The 17,300-nt window shown below is 35.7% G+C and overlaps 1 protein-coding gene across 16 annotated transcripts in view; it reads right to left on the reverse strand.

Annotated features, from left to right (window-relative positions):
- The window catches only part of STAU2 (staufen double-stranded RNA binding protein 2), a 296,470-nt gene that overhangs the window by 107,487 nt on the left and 171,683 nt on the right, over positions 1-17,300 (reverse strand). For all 16 annotated transcript variants that reach the window (XM_025478016.3, XM_025478015.3, XM_035708296.2 and 13 more), the window contains one exon: positions 7,163-7,470. In XM_025478016.3, the coding sequence (XP_025333801.1) occupies positions 7,163-7,470 (308 nt within the window). The remainder of the gene's footprint in view (positions 1-7,162; positions 7,471-17,300) is intronic.

Here is a 17,300-nt window from a genome sequence, read left to right on the forward strand (position 1 = left end):
TGAACACTTATCAGCTTATCCTCATATTGCCTCTTATTATGGGGGCAGAATTACATTATTTCATGCAGCATGCTATAAATCTTTATTTTTATATCAAACTGTAGTGTAATGTCCAATACTGATCCCTGGAGATGGGACTAATTTATGGTGGTATCCAACCTTCTGCATATTGGTTTTATTTACCTGTCTCCAACTTGATCATAACTCCTATTGTGCCCGGTGTTTGGCATGCTACCTAGCATGCATAGGTACTTATTAAGTATTTGCCCAGAGTGGAAAAGCAGATGTTCCATTTCTTGTGCTTCAGTTAAATCTGTTCCAGTGTTCAATGGCTGGACATTTCTAGCCAGCTTAACTTCATATCCATTTAATTCTTTTATATACTGAAATTATTGAAAACTGTTCATAATGTATTACCTATTTTTCTTGTAATGAGACTTATTCAAGCTGTCACTGTGTCATCTTCAAGCAGTAGTTCTTGTTTCCTCAAATGTTCCATTTTTAGGACTCAATCCTGGACTTTTCTTATACTTAAAAAAGTGACAGCACTACAGATAAAAACATGTTGAAAGCTTTTCAAATATCCCTTGTGTCTGACAGTTAAATCTGTCTTTTGATGTGACCATGTTAAGAGAGCAGAACTCTTCACAACCTAAAATCTCTCAGGGTTAAAATTAACTAATAATTCCATATGGGAAATGAGTAAACTATATTATTAATAGGAAGTTTTACTTGTGTAGTCCCTCAAATGTGTATTTACATAGTAAAATTTTATATTAGAATAAAATCTAAAGTTCCTTCCAGCTCGAGAGAGTCAGAATTCTTGAGTAACTTAGACCCAGGTATGAGGGCTTAAATTAATTAATTAATGAAATCTAGGACTAAACCAAAACAATATCTAGAAGACCATGGACCATCACCACGAACTATGCCTACTTACAGGGATCAATCTTCAAACACTATATAATAGTCTGATTTAAAATAAAGATCTGCATCAAAAGGCAAAAATGTACTAGGCATTTCTACTTGTGTCATAAGATAACGTATATAATGCCTACATTACTATCAAATATAAAATGAGTCAATCAATAAATATCAGTTTCATTTGTTTACCCATATGTTTCAATATAAACCATGCCTCTATGTTAATTTTTTTTCAGTGTGTAGAAATCCTTTATATGCAGCTATTCCACATACTCTTCTCTCTCTCGGGAACTGCCCTTAGTGAGAAGAGAACAATGTATATGAAATCTTAACTACTGTCACTAATGAAAAAAAAATCTTAAGATATAGCTAAATGCTGGAGAGAGGAAAATAGATCATTTCAACATGACTTAGAATGAGCATTGGTATATTGCTACTAGCCGGACATGAAGGGACTTGATGGGTACTACAATTACTCTTACATCACTAAGTAAAAATCGTATCATTGCCAACCTTTTGTAGCGAAAGGAAATATATTTCACCTGTAGATGAAAAATCATTTCTTTTTCTTCAAGACTTGATTTTCAAATGATTCCAAGCAGAATTCTTATGCTGACCTGAGAATCACTTCTCTTGCAAACAGAGAAGGCTACAGATATTTCTACTTGGGGAGGATACATAAATAGCTTTTTTTTTCCTGTACCACAGTGGCTCATTTTAGAGCCACATCAAAGTCACTGTGGTAGGAAAGGCTCTGTGTTTATATATTATCCTTTGTCTGAAATATCTTATGTGTCTTACTATGTGTGTGCTGGTACATCAAACTCAAGATGAATGCCTTTGTTCTTCTGAGTTTCAGGTTATACTCTGCAGTGATTTAGGGTGAAGTTACTGAATAGTTCATGCAGTAATAATGGACTGTTTTATTCAAGACTTGCTTGATTCTTACCTGTATTACTTACTGATCACAGTATATGTTTATATGCATCAGGATTTCTTTCTTCCAATTAGAATTTTTCTCTATAGAATTGGGAATTTCAGCAAAATGAATTGGTAACTCCATCGGTTTTTATGGAAGTCCAGTTATGTAATATGCAGTCTGCATACCTTTGGGGGTTTGGCAAAGTATGTCAAATATAATGAAAACGATATAATAAGTCAGTTTGGATGAACTTGAGTTGCCCATTTGAAGAACAAACCTGAGTTTTACAGTCACTATAGAAAGACCAAGCCTTGGGGAGAGTTCAAATACTAAACCAAGCTCTCCAAGGTCTTTGCAGAGTGGTAAAGGCCAAATCCAAGAGAGATTTTTAAAGAGTGACTGCAAATCAGAGCAGAATCTGTTGACCTCATGCCAAACCCACAAATGTGTTTTACTCATTGTACTCTGAATAACTTCACTTCACTTCATATAGCCATTTGTGTAACAGTGTAGATGAAAATTTAGGCTCAGAAGTGACACAATAAGTTATGTTTCAAGGATAAATTTAAAATTGGAGAAAAACAATTCTAAGTGGGAGAGTATGCGTATATGCAAATTTCTTTCTCCATATTCTGCTACTAGAAACCTACAAAGTTTAATTTATATTGCTCTTTGAAAAAAAATGATCCTTCATTCTTAATTTAAAAAAAGCTGCAAGTAGCCACTTTGATGATAAATATTTGATTAAAAAATGAGGCATAGGGAAGATTTTAATAAGGGAAAGAAAAAAGGTTGATTCTCAGATTAGCCAGTTACTATATTCTCAATGTAATCTATATTGAGGTCATATTGTTAAAATGTTATATGCCATATATGTTAAAATAAATATTTAAAAGAAGCCTATAACTATAAAAGAAGGCTGCCAAAATCATATTAAGCGTCACAAAAGGAGACATATCAGTTGAAATGTATTAAGTTTGACTTGTATTTGAAAAGAAAGTTTTTAATTTAAGTAGATATTTCGAAGCTTTCTACTGACATTTTCATCTTGCTGGAAATGGACCATCTAAAACTCACAATAATAAAAAGTCCTTCTATAAAACATTCCTTGATTTTGTAAAATAAACTAATTATGGCTTAACTAAGACAACTGTTTCTTTATATTCTCTATGTAAAAAAAACAAACCTAGTTTATTATATTTCACTCTGAAAGTTTCAAAATCCACACTGTTCAATGGATGATCATCACAAAAAAGGGCATAGAATAGCAAACTGAAATTAAATTCATTGAGAAAGGATAATTTGCTAAAAGAATACATTTTCATTTCTAATCAAATTACTTTTCTAGTACTCATTTAAATAAAGTGTGATATTGTGATTTATAAGAAATATTTATTTGGTCTTCAACCCTTTTTTCTCACACTAGCTCCCCAAACTTCTAAGTATTGAAAGTGACAGAGTTGTATGTTAAGGAGGTGAGTTTTGAAAGCATCTATGGATGGGAGTTGATTGCCAATGGAGCCAAAAATTGATTCAAGGGTTGGAACTTTCAGGCCATCCCCCTGACTTCAGGGGAGGAAAGAGGGGCTGGAGGTGGAGTCAATGATTTAATCAATCGGGACTATATAATGAAGCCTCCATAAAAGCCCAAAAGGACAGGGTTCTGAGAGCCTCTGGGTTGGTGAACACATGGAGGTGCTGAGAAAGTGGCATGCTTGGAGAGGGCATGGAAGCTCTGTGTCCCTTCCACATACCCTGCCCCAGACATTTCTTCCATCCAGCTGCACTGAATTTATATTCTTTCACAATAAACTGGTGACTTAGTAAAGTAAAATCCTCTGAGTTCTGTGAGTTGCTCTAGCAAATTAATTGAACCTGAGGAGGAAGAAGTGGTGGGGATCTCTGATTTATAGCTGGTCAGTCAAAAGTACAGGTAGCAACCTGGGCTTGACAGGTATCCATAGTTGGCGGGGGATGCGATCTTGTAGGACTGAACCCTTGTCCTGTGTGATCTGACGCTATCTCCATGGAGACAGTATCAGAACTGAGCTGAATTCTCAGATACGCTGCTGGTATCCAGAGAATTATTTGGTGTCCTGTGGGAACCACCTCATCCCTATACATATGCTGGTACAAGAACCAAAAGACAAAGGAACTGCCTATATTTAATTATGCAAATCTAAATTTCTAATATCGTTAATATGGCAAAGCATATTAAGGCTATAAAAACTTAGAATAATGTAAATTATAACACAACAGAACAAAGTCTTCCACTTTGGTTCATGTGTACCACATTTCAAGAATGTCTCTGTCATAATAATTGTCTTTAAAAAGCCAAACAGGTTTGGCATTATAATTAAAGAGTATCAAGGTACATAACAAAGAACCCTGAAACACTTTGGTATAATTAAATTTCAAATGAGTTTTTGTGAAAAGCATTGAAGTTATAGAAGCATACTGACTGGGCTGGACAAAATCTAAGGCTCACAGAACTACTGACATAAAATTTCTAAACTTTCTAAAAAATAATAAAATAATCAAGAAGAATATTCAGGTTTTAAAAGAGGATAGTTAAAATACACTCAATAAAATTTCAAAGAGACACATATTCATTTATGACTGGAATCCGAAAACTTGCATCTAAAACACGATAAAAACTTCAGGTAAGCCCAAGCAATGATGAAAAGAATTAACCAAGAATGTGCAAGTGTTCAGTCACATTCTGCTCTGTGAAGTCAGCTTTATTAATAACTTTAATTGTATAATAATTTTAATTATTCTGTAGATTTAAGCAAAGGATGTGAGCTTAATACCTACATTCTAGTAAGCAAATAAGCTTTCTGTAATTTATAAATTTCAATTAAAGATTGGGTAATGAAAAAATTTAAAGGTTAAAACAACTTAGTTTTCAGTACACTAATATATTTTCACTTTGTAATACAATATAGCTGTCACATACAATGGCTCTGATAGGCTTAAGTCAAATTTTAATGGGGAAGGATGGCCAAAGAAGGGTTTATACAATATCCAATAAGCAATAGTATCTATTCAATGTACAATAACAAAATAAAAAAGTACTAACCTAGAAACACAGAAAAAGAATTTATTGTTTTTAAATTCCAGAAATAAAAATAACAGAATAGCATGTAATCCATAATAAGCTGGCCCTATAATTTCTAACTACAGTCCAATTGAAACATTTAAGAAAGAGAAACAGTCTACATGTTTTTCTACCAGGTAAAGATACCTGAGAAAGTTACCTATAAAGAAATAGGCTTCAAAACTCTTAACTACAAAGAACCTTTTACCATGACATCATGAAGATATGCTATGTGCCTGATAGGACACTAAGTCATTTCCCACAAGCTTCTATTCACTGCTCAGCTGCAGATTGCGATCTATCAGTGACACAGTATTTCACATCAATACCGAGCTCATTCGACCAGAAAAGCACAGTAATGTTTTAGAACCATCTGTTTATGTTCATTAGTATGTAAAAATCACAGTACACAAATTTGGAAATGTTTAACTTGTCCATAAATAAGAGCATATTATCTTAGCATAAGCTTTAAAAAGAGGTCTGAGCAGTCAGCCCAATAATGGGGGAAACAGACTCTACATTTTGACTAAAGTAATTATAAAATTATAATTGTTATCATTACCAAGAATTAACAAATAAATACAAATAAAAAAATTTAAGTAGTTCCTGTGGCAGCAAAATTACATCTACCATAACATCTCCAAGCAAAAAAATCAATTCAGAGCTTGAATGTATTTTGTGCTTTGTTTCTATAAAAATGCAGTGTTACTCTCAGACATTTCTAGATAACTAGATTTGTAAATAAGCAGTGAATTTATTTTCATCACAGTTTATTTCTAGTTCATTGTGTGCAGATTATAGATAGAACTAAAAATTATTAGCTTTTTTCCAGTACTTTAACTGTATGAATCGAGGTCTTTTTATTTTAAACAGTGATTTATTGTCATTCTTAAGGTAAACAACAAAAACAAATTCTAAAATTTTAACTTTAAATTAAGTGTTTAAAATTTCAGACGACAGAGCCAGTAATTGGTAACAGCTTCTTCAATTTCATATTAATAGTCTAATTAAAAACACTAACGATTACCTGGCATAGATTTGAAAAACCGGGTTTCTGTGAAGGCAAACAAAAAAAAACATGCAAAATACCTGCCAAAACACATGATCTTCTTTCTGATTTATATCTAAACTTGTAAAATGTTTATAAATACATGATTATTCTACACAATACAGAGCTTCTAGAGTATTTCTAAAGGAAATTACAGTTTTTGGTCTTAAGGAATAAGACTAAGATGGAAAAGGGGATGAAAACAGTGAAATCTGAGGGTGCAGTACACTCTTTCTACGCATGAGCACATGGCTGTTCATCCGGTCAGGTCAGCAGTTACAGTTCAGTACATGATTTTCAAGGCAACTAAGAAATCAGAACATAGGTATTTCCTCTCCCTAGAGTTAACAATTCTTTTAAAAGCTCTATCCAGAAAGGACTGTTGGGTTTGCTGTGTTTTTTTAAAAGGAACAAAGAATAAATAGGGAAAAAAATTTCCATCCCCAAACTCATATACACAAGTTCAGTGAGCTGTGAGCTGGAGTTAGACTGCCTAATGAAACAGAACTGTTAGTAAGTACCATGAGACAGGTGCTACCCTAGACGGTTCAAAACATGATCCACTAAAACAAATACATGTTTTTATGCCTCAAACAACTAGAAAGTATGTCATTATTGTTCTAATACCATGTTTAATTAACTTCTAAGATAATAGAGTTCTAAAATGTTGTACCTTCACGGTATACCTGAATCATTACTAGCAATAGAATGCCAACTTCGGAACTGCTATGAAAGTAAAATCATTATTAGAAAAACTTAGCCTTATTGTAAATGAGAGAGAACTTAGTGCTAAAGACTAATACCAAATGTATGAAGGCAGAGTTTTTGTTTGTGGAAGACAGAGTGAGGAGATAAATGCACCCAATCAAGACCAACTGGAAGACAGAACAGAGAATTTAAAATGTTTAAAAAGAAAATAAGAGGAAGAAGAAGGAAAATGGAGGAGAGCCAGGCAGCAAAAGATGAATGCGTAGAATGAAAATAAAAGAAAATGAGGCACGTGCATATGGCTCTCTTTCTTCTGACCTCTGTGTTCCTAATACTTTACAATGTAAGTGGCATATAGGTCACACTAGCAGGCAAGGATGAGCTTTCTGATGGATAGAGATGAAGGATTTGGGGCTAATGAATTTGTTTTCTTGGTTTTGTTTTTGCTTTTAATTCATACCTGAAAGCCTTGAATCCTTGCTAAATATTCCAGTTGTTTTGAAGGTTGTACTGGAGAACAAGGGGGAGTAGGAGAACTTCCTTTTAAACCTATGGCTTCAGCTGTAGGAGATGTTCCATTCATTAGGAGTTCCCTGGCAATTGTAGCTGAACTATTCGATGTGGGAGATATACTGAAGAAAGAGCTTGAGGGTTGGTTCATATCTTTGGGTGACAAATAGCCTAGAGTAGTGCCAGAGATTACTTTGTGGCGGCTGGCTTCCATCTCTTGATAAACATCAGGAGACAAATGAAGAATTCCTTTTGGAGCTATAAATAAAATGAAGGAACATTGTTATTATTACATTTAAAATTATTAAAAAAGAAACATGTTATAGCATTATTAATTTAATGATTTTACTTGGTTTAGTAACAAAGCAGTAAGAAACACTGTCAATTAAACATCTTCCTCAAACCTGCCAAGGCCATCATAGCCTGAATTTAGAGGTGAAGAATATGTTTCAATATTCCCAAATCAGAAGTTTAAAAAGATTAGGAATGTGCTGGGTCTTTAACCTGCAATTTACAATTTTATCATCTCCTAAAGAGACACAAAACCCCTAACACATGCAGCAATTGAGAAACAGTAAGTAAAATGAAGGCTGGATCGGTTCACATCATCTTAGGTACAAACTCATAAACCTGATGGCCTACAGGTGCTCTTTTCCTCATAAGGGTGTCCCACAGACAACTCTAACTCATGAACATTTCAAAAAGTGACAGAGTTATCTTCTTCCCAAAATTAGCACTGACTCCTGTCTTGTTAATCTCATTATGATACCACCATCTATCTGCTCAGTTGTCCAACCTACACTCCTGACAACCATCTCTGACTCACCCATAAATAAGCAGTTATCATATCCAGTCTAGAACTTGTTCCTTCATCATTAAGTGCTTTAGTTCAAGCCAGACCATGGACAGGTTCTGATAAAGAGGAGTGAGCCTAGGGCTATGTTATCAGCTGGTAGGATTGTAAACATAAAAGAAGCCCTTTCCTTTGACTACCATTTGTCTCGGAGATGTTTCAAACCACATTTCACACTGCATATTCTAATGTCTTTGGATCAATATTAGCAACTCTCAAATCATGCTATCTTTTAAAATTATTGAGAATTCACCACTTTTGGAGATGTGCTCTGACAGACACAACTTAATTCCCATGCTCTTGCCTCTCTCTCTCTCTCTCTCTCTCTCTCCCCCATCATTAACCTTTTGATTCAAGCTTTTAATGTTTCTCACCTGGACTACCGTAACAATCACCAAAAGGTTTCACTGGCTGGGGTGCCTGGTGGCTCCATAGGTTAAGCATCTGACTTCAGGTCAGATCCCAGGGTTCTGGGATTGAGCCCTGCACAGGGCTCCCCACTCACTGGGGAGTCTGCTTGTCCCTCTCCTCCTCCCCTCACCCCACTCATGCTCTCTCTTTCTCTCTCTCTCTCAAATAAACAAATAAAATCTTTTTAAAAAAGGTTTCACTGCTGCTAGTCTCCCTGGTGTCCATTTCCCCAAATGTCTAGAACATAGCCCTAAACAGAAGTGTTCCATGATAAATAAATCTGGGAAATAATGCAAATGATATTGTGCACACATACTCCTACCTTCTGGAAGATTAAAAATGCACATTAGCATTTACATTAGCATAGTAAAGACTGAGAAGCTTAGAAGATCAAAAATCTATTCAACTTGGTTTAACCCATGACTTCACAAATTTTACACTCAATTGTTTTTCATTTTCATTTTATTTTAATCCTATATATTTAATATACAGTGTTATATTAGTTTCAGGTGGATAACATACTGATTCAATAATTCTATATCCTCATTTTTTTTTTACATAACATTAATAACAACTAACACTTCAAAAAGTGCTAAGGCTAGCCATTTTCTTACTTTAACATCTTTTCTGGCTTCCCATCACCAGACTATTAAATCCAAACTCCTTTGGATGACAAATGGCTCTTCCTTATATCATCTAGCTCCTCCTTAGACTTCTATTCTCATCTAAATTCCTCATGAAGATCCCTTGCCCCAGTCATGCAGATATATTCACACTTCTTCCAATACTCCACACACTGTCTGATCCCATCACATCTTTATCACTATCATTCAGTTACACGTACACGCACGCACACAGTTAGCTTTCAGGTACTGTCGTAACCAATACTGTCCTGACCTCCTATCAGGTTCAATCTGTTGGGACAGGAAAATGAAAAGGGATGATATAATGTGGAAAGTGCCTCAATAAAGATGGATCTAGAGAGCAGTGGGAATGGGGAAGAAGCACAAGGAGCTCAGGAAAGGCTTCTTGGACATGACACTGACAGCAGATTTCAGGGGAGAAGGAGAATAAAGTCCAGGAGAAAAAGTACTGAAGGCAGAGAGACAACAGCAGGGATCAGCAGAGCACGGGTGCCAGTAAGCCTCAGGCAGTTCCTTACCACTAGCACATGAAGAGAGAGGTGGGAACTGCAAAAGGTAAAGGCGGAGGTAGGTAAGGGCCAAGCTCCAAGGACTTTATCCTGATAGCATCAAAACATAAAACAGTTGTTATTTTTAAAAAATAATTTATATAGCTCAGATTAATATATCTGATTTTATGGACTGACTTTATGCCTTTGTGTTAGTTTTATATCAGGAAGAAATTTCAATAAGAAGGAAACCATGCATTGGAAAAAATACAAATAAATTTTACTAATCAGAGGAAATTTTACTTCCTGTTGTAACATTTTGCTTTAAATATATGCTTTTAGTCTTTTTTGCATGAACTTTTTTGTTGCTGAGTTGAAAAAATATGTTAAGACATAGGAATACCATATGAAAAATATTAAAAAAAAATAAAAAAGGAATACCATATGATCCTGTTGTTTATAAAAACAATATCCTTCTACTACTAAAATGAAGGCATATTTCACCATATGAATTGTTTCTTTAAACAAGTCTATATTGTTGGACATCTAACTTGTTTCCAAATTTTTGTAATTATAAACAACACAGTAATGAACATTTTTATTTTTAAATCCTTGTTTACAAGAAAATTTATTTAAGTTAGAAGCAGAATTGCTAGTTCAAACAATATGCATTTTAGGTTTTATTGACATTGACAATTTGCTCCAAATTGGTACAATTCCAAAAAAAACTGTAAGAATTTCACACTCCCATATTAATATATGTAAGTGCCTTTTCTTCCTATTTTGGAATTGGAAATTATTATTAAAAAAATCTTTGCCTCTGTTTTCTGTTAGTACAGATAAGTAAGAAGATTCTTAAATAATAATACCAAAATAAGAAAAAAGGTACTTTCAGCCCTACCCCCTGACCTCTGGGGAAGTGAGAGAGGCTAGAGATGTACAATGATTTAATTAACTGTGCCTATGTAATGGAACCTCCTTACAAAACCCCTAAATGATGAAGCATGGAGAGCTCCCGAGGTTTGAAGATATTCATGTGGGGGGAGGGTGGTGTACCCCAATGCCAACTGCTGTGCTCCAGTCCCTTTTGGACCTCACCCTATGCACCTCACCATCTGGCTGTTCGTTTTATATCCTTTATTTTAAAAACCAGTGGTAGTAAATAAAGTATCTTCCTGAGTTCTGTGAGCCATTCCAGCAAATGATCAACCTTGAGGAGAGGGTTGTGGAAACCCCCTAAATTTATAGCCAGTTGGTGAGAAGTACAGGTGAGCAGCATGTGATTTGTGACAGGCATCTGAAGTGGGGCAGTCTTCTGGGATTGAGTCCTTATCTGTGGGGGTCCTATGTTAATTCTGGGTAGTATCAGAATTGAGCCGAACTGTGGACACCCAACTGGTGTCTGGAAAATTGGAGAATTGGTTTGTATGTGGAAAAAAAAAAAAAAAATCCCCATATATTTGGTGTCAGAAGTGCTGTTAAGTAAAAACAGTTCATATGTCAAAACTGATCAAACTGTATACACTATGTGCAGCTTATTAGACCTCAATAAAGTCATAAAAATAGTTGCCAAATTGATAAGTGAAATGTCTTATTGGTTTTTGTTTTTTCACTGGCTGCATAAATACCACATGTAATTCTTATTTATAATTTAAATGTTATGACTCTAAATTTTACACTCAATTTAAGAAATCAAGAAACTAACAGCATTACTTCAGTATTGTTATTATACAGCAGTAATGGGCTTGCCAATAACAATACTATAAAGAAACAAAAATGCTCTCTCAACACTCAAGAGAGGCATTACATCACGATATAAGAACTCATGCAGAGTTCAGGCTCCCTTATTCTACAGTAAAGCCTGAGTTGACTTTTCTTCAAAAATAAAGAAGATTCCTTTCTACAGAGCTCAACTAATATAATACTTGTTGAAAGACTGTAAAGACACGTGGATTTCTGTGGTCAACTACCGAATGATTTTCAACATGAATATTGGTAACAGAATATATGGATTGGTCACAATTCATTTAGGTTCTTCCTGTTGTAAATTTAAGTGTCTTTTCAGTAGTGTAAAGACGTGAAGGTAGACTCAAAGAGTAATTTAGGCTATACATATTTAAGGACTTTACCTTATTTTGCCAATTAGACCTCTTGAAAAACTATACCAATTTATGCTTCTATTAGCAGTATGTGACTAAAACAGTTTTCTCATCCTTCTGTTGAAACAGGTTTTAGTAAGTCTAAATAATTATTGACACTACAATATTTCATTGTTAAAATGATTTACATTTATTTAATTACTGTGCAGGATAAACTTCTTCTCACATAACTACCTTAGGCCTGTGCCTTCTTTTCTATTAGTTTGGACCTCAGTCTTGCTCAGGGACCTCAAATATATTCCCCTTGCTCAAGCCTGTTACATCCTTCTATACTCAAGTGGGGTTGACTCTCTGGATGTTCTTAACCCATTCTTCCATCATCTATATTTTATTTATTTTATTTTATTTTATTTTATTATTTTATTTATTCTATTCTATTTTAAATATTTTATTTATTTATTCATGAGAGACACACAGAGAGAGGCAGAGACATAAGCAGGCTCCCTGGGGAGAGCCCGTATGGGATTCAATCCCAGGACTCCAGGATCATGACCTGAGCCAAAGGCAGACGCTCAACCACTGAGCCACCCAGGTGCCCCCCGCATCATCTGTCTTCTATCCTTGACTTTGCCTTTAACTCCCATTTTGGTACTATCGGTTTGTAACCACAGTACACAGCCACATTGTAGCTATAACACTGGCATTATATGCTAGCACTTTAAATTAAATTATCCCAATTAATTCCCCACCACAACCATATGAAATGGGCATTTTTATTTCTCTATATTAGAGGTGAAAAAGCTGAAGAATGGAGCTCACCTAAAGTCATACAGATAATACAAGCAATGCTAGAATATGACCCTAGGTAGTCTGTCTCTAGAGTCTGCATGCCTAAACATTACGTTAAATAGACTACTGGAAGAACAAGTAAGGAACTAAATACAATGCCTAGCCAGCTCCAAACACCTATGTTTAATCCAGGAATTAAACTCCACGCCCAGGTCGCCTCTAGGGTTGATCTAGGTCACCATGGTTGCCCCTAAACATTCCAGAGATTGCCTCACCAAAATCTCCCTAAAATATGTGATGTTCAAACAGGAACTTAAAAGCCCAAACTTGCCAGTAACTGTGACATCTTGGAAAATGACGAATGCTGGGCCACCATGCCCATTTTACATGTTTTTCCCATTAGGTCTGTACTTTTTCTAACGTGTATATGAACACTCTGTTTCATGCAGAACCTCCTTGAACATCTTCATGGAGCTCCAGTCCTTGCTGGGAGAGTTGCAGAGGACATTCTGAATCATGATCTCTTTAAATGTTTTATCATACGTGCAGATAAGCAAACTCAGGAGAACCTTGCCTTTCAATGTTCAGTTGCCTTTCAATGTCCTCTTTGAAAGAGGCTGAAGAACATAAATGTTAGTGAGCAGTAAGTGGTATCAGGGTATCAGAACAACAGAGCAAGCCAATGCAGTAAGAAAAATGATGTTATACACTGGTGCAAATGGCTAATGCTAGTCTACACAAAAGGATTTCTCTGCAAGTCCATGGAATGAGTACATAGCTATTTCTTAGTAAAATCAATTCGTCACTTTCTATATCAAAACTTTGAATTTTAAAAATTTTTGTCACAAAACTGTTGGACTAAATGTTTAAAAAAAAAAAGTACTCGAATACCTAATAATACACATGCCTCCTTTTGCCACAGTGAATTTTGTATAACAAAAAAATATAGAATTCACATAAGGGTAAAATACTTTTTTTTAAGTGGCACAAGGACCAGAATGGTAGGGTAGCAGGTTCCTCCAACTAAAATTTAGCACATGTGGGTTGACTCTGCTTCTACTTAGGTATCATCATAGAAAATTCACCAAATTTTAATAAGAAAGTCAATTGGGCAGCCCAGGTGGCTCAGCAGTTTAGTGCCGCCTTCAGCCCAGGGCCTGCCTGATCCTGGAGTCCCGGGATCGAGTCCCACGTCGGGCTCCTAGCATAGAGCCTGCGTCTCCCTCTGTCTGTGTCTCTGTCTGTGTCTCTGCCTCTCTCTCTCTCTCTCTCTGTGTGTGTCTATCACGAATAAATAAATAAAATCTTAAAAAAAAAAAAGATAAGATAACAGTTTAGCCCTTGGGTGTGAACAGTCTTGACTGGTCCCATTCCTTGGCTAAGACAGTGTACATTTGTGCAGTGGAACAAGATTTCCAAAGGCATTTCCCAGTTCAGCTGAAATTTGTTTTTAAAAAAATTAAAATACTTTTTATTTGCTGTTATTGTTTTTAACTTTTTGAAGAAAATTTACCATTTACCATTTTGTTGTTCCCCTCATACCCACTGCACAGCTGAAATACTGAAGGCACAGCCTAAGTGTGTGAGGTGCTGTGCAGTGGTCTCCGCTCAGGCCTCTCCCCAGGAATTCCACCTTTTGTGGGTCAGGGTTGCACCAAGCACTTTTCCCTCTCAGTACTGTGCTCACTGGAAGACTTTCATATCTTGCCAAAAAGTTCTCTCAGTAATTTAATTCATAGGCATTCACCAAATTAATAACTTTGCATGCATCATGTTAAATGTAGTAATTGTCCTTGCAAAAAAAAAAAAAAAAAAAAAACAACGAAAAGACCAATATAATGCACAAATTAGTACTGTCTAACTCTAAGGGCAAGAACAAGGTTAGTTTTCACCACTGATTTAAGTTATGCTTTTTGAGCACATTAAAAGACATCATTTTATTCATTAGTTCAGTAATGATGTATTTTTTTTTAGTAATGATGTATTTTTTGATGTAGCTATTTCTTTAATCCAGAACAGCTTTAGTCTCATTTGTAATGTGAGACGTGATCAGATTTTTGCTAATTAAAAGAACTTTACCTTCCAAGCTAATTCTGAAACTGACCTTAATAAAGAAACTTTTGACAAATTGTTTACCTGTTTTTTTTTCATTATATTGCTGTTAACCAATATTTTCCTTTTTAAGTTTGATTTTCAGAAGAATTTCTTTCAAATTTTACATTAATTGCTTTTTGTCTTCTCCTAAATAGTTTATATTTGACTTGAAAATTAGGCAGAACCAGGGACCCTTGAACCTCAGCTGGAAGATATGTTGGTACTGAGCTGTGTGGAAAGGGAGAAGTGGGGTCCCCTAAAAATACCACCCTGTTCCATTACATCTCAGCAACAGGGCAGCAGGAAATGGAGATTTCTTTTTAAAATTTTTTAATTTAAATTCAATTTAGTTAACATATACTTTATTATTAGGTTCAGGGATAGAATTTAGTGATTCATCAGTTGCTTATTACATCAAGTGCCCTCCTTAATGCCCGTCACCCATTTACCCCATCCCCCACTCGCCTCTCCTCCAGCAGCCCTCAGTTTGTTTCCTAGAGTAGAGTCTCTTACGGTTTGCTAGAAGTAGAGATTTCTAAGATCCAATCAGCCTAGTAGCTAAAGAACATGCAGAGGATGGATTGACTATTTCTGCACGCCAGGAGGATGACCGTGGTGATCCAGTGGTTCCTTCTTGGGCTGCATTTGTGCTCATCTAATAAATGGCCCTGAGATTCCCTGGGAAAGAAAGAATACCAGCCACGAGGTCAGAGTCTGGAAACCAGGGACTGCACATCAGGCAGAGGCAGTGGTCAAAGCTGCAGACCTCAAGAGCAGGCACTGCTAATTCAGCCCTGCTTACTCTCAGGGCCATACCTAGTGTTAGTACCACAGTCTGTCCTACCTGAATGTCTTGGCAGCATCTTGTTCTAGGGTACTGAGGTTCTAGGTACTGAGGGAGAGGCCCAGGGCAATATAACAGTGCTTTCTTATAATTGGATTTTTACAACTTTTTAAAGTTGCAAAAGTGATACACACAGTGTACATGCGCTCATCACTCAGCTTTTCCCAATGGTGACATCTTACATAATTACAGCATATTAAGAAAACTAGAAAGTTGATACTGGTACAATACAATGAACTAGACTGCAGACCTTACTAGGATTTCATGAATTTTCATAGAGATGATTTTTAAAAATCACTGTAAGACTGATAAATCATGTTGTTGTTCCTCCTGCTTTTCTCTAATTTCTTCCTTTGAAACAGCAATCCATGTCCTAGTTTTTAAGATTTTTTTAAAATTACAATTTGTTTTTGAAACTTTGAAGGTAAGGTTTATTGAGCAGATTAGAATGATGGCAAGAGATGTTATCACCATCAAGACACACAAGGGAAATTTAGTGAGTAATAGCAAAATGCTAGCAAGGTGAACTTAGCTTTATCAACAGGTAGATGAGCCACATAACATATTTATACCTGGCTGCCACTGGAAACTTTGAACAAGAGATTTTAAAAAGCAAAACTCATTGGGAATCAACTTTGCCAGTAGCAACCAAGTAACTTCTCAGATAACCAGTTAACAAAATTGAGGGATGTTTTAAAATAATTGGACTCTGTCTTCTGAGATGGCACTAAACAAAATATATTTTTTTAAGGTTTATTTATTTAAGAGCGAACGAGCAGGGGTCGGGGAGAAGCAGAGGGAGAGAGAGTCTTAAGCAGACTGTGCTGAGTGTGGAGCCAGACACAGGTCTCACAACTCTGAGATCACAACCTGAGCTGAAGCCAAGAGTCAGACTCTAAACTATGTTATCCAAGCACCCCAACAAAATACTCTTTCTGATCAAAGAAGGAATAAAAATCTGAAGCATCAGCTTTCAAAACATGTACAAATAATTGACTTTTTAAAAAGATTTTATTAATTTATTAATGAGAGACAGTGAGAGACAGTGAGAGACAGTGACACAGGAAGAGGGAGAAGCAGGCTCCATGCTGGGAGCCCAATGACATGGGACTCCATCCCGGGACTCCAGGATCACACCCTAGACCAAAGGCAGGTGCTAAACTGCTGAGTCACCCAGGGATCCCTGTTATCTTTTCTTTAAAAAAGAAAATTTAGAAGTATCTAATGACAAAGGATAAGAGCCTGAATATGGTGAATAAATTTACACTTCATCTTAATAATAAAGAAGGTCTCCGTTGGTTTATGTAGAAGAAATCAGCTCAAGGCTCAACATTTTCAATAAAGATAGAACTGTGACTAGTTCTACTAAAACTGTTATAGTGAAAATGAAGTTTGAGAGCAGCTTGTGAAAGAAAATGAGCCGTGTTCAACTATTCATTTATTTAAATAAGGCTAAAATGTTGCTGATAAAATAGGGATCATTAGTTCTCTTTCTTCACAGAAAAAAATGCATTAGTGACTATTTCCCTAAAACTGCAAAACACAAATAACAAAGCAAAACAAAAAACTAAACCAAAAACCCTGAAAAATGGATTATATGACACAAATGGCATATGACACAAATGACCAATCTCTCAAGTAGGAAGAAACTCATGCTGAAATGTGAATAGTCCCCAACATTGCACCACACTATTCCCCTGCCAGCACCCCAAGCATCTGTTCCAGATAGCTCATAAAACAGTAATAATTATAGGTGAAACTCATATAGTTCTTACTGGAAAGCAGGCCTTGCATGTATTAGGCTCAACAATCCTCACAATGAGCCTCTGTCACAGGAATTATGATTATCTCCATTTTACAGTTGAA

This window comes from Canis lupus, chromosome 29 (assembly GCF_003254725.2).
Source record: "Canis lupus dingo isolate Sandy chromosome 29, ASM325472v2, whole genome shotgun sequence".
NCBI classification, from domain to species: Eukaryota; Metazoa; Chordata; class Mammalia; order Carnivora; family Canidae; genus Canis; species Canis lupus.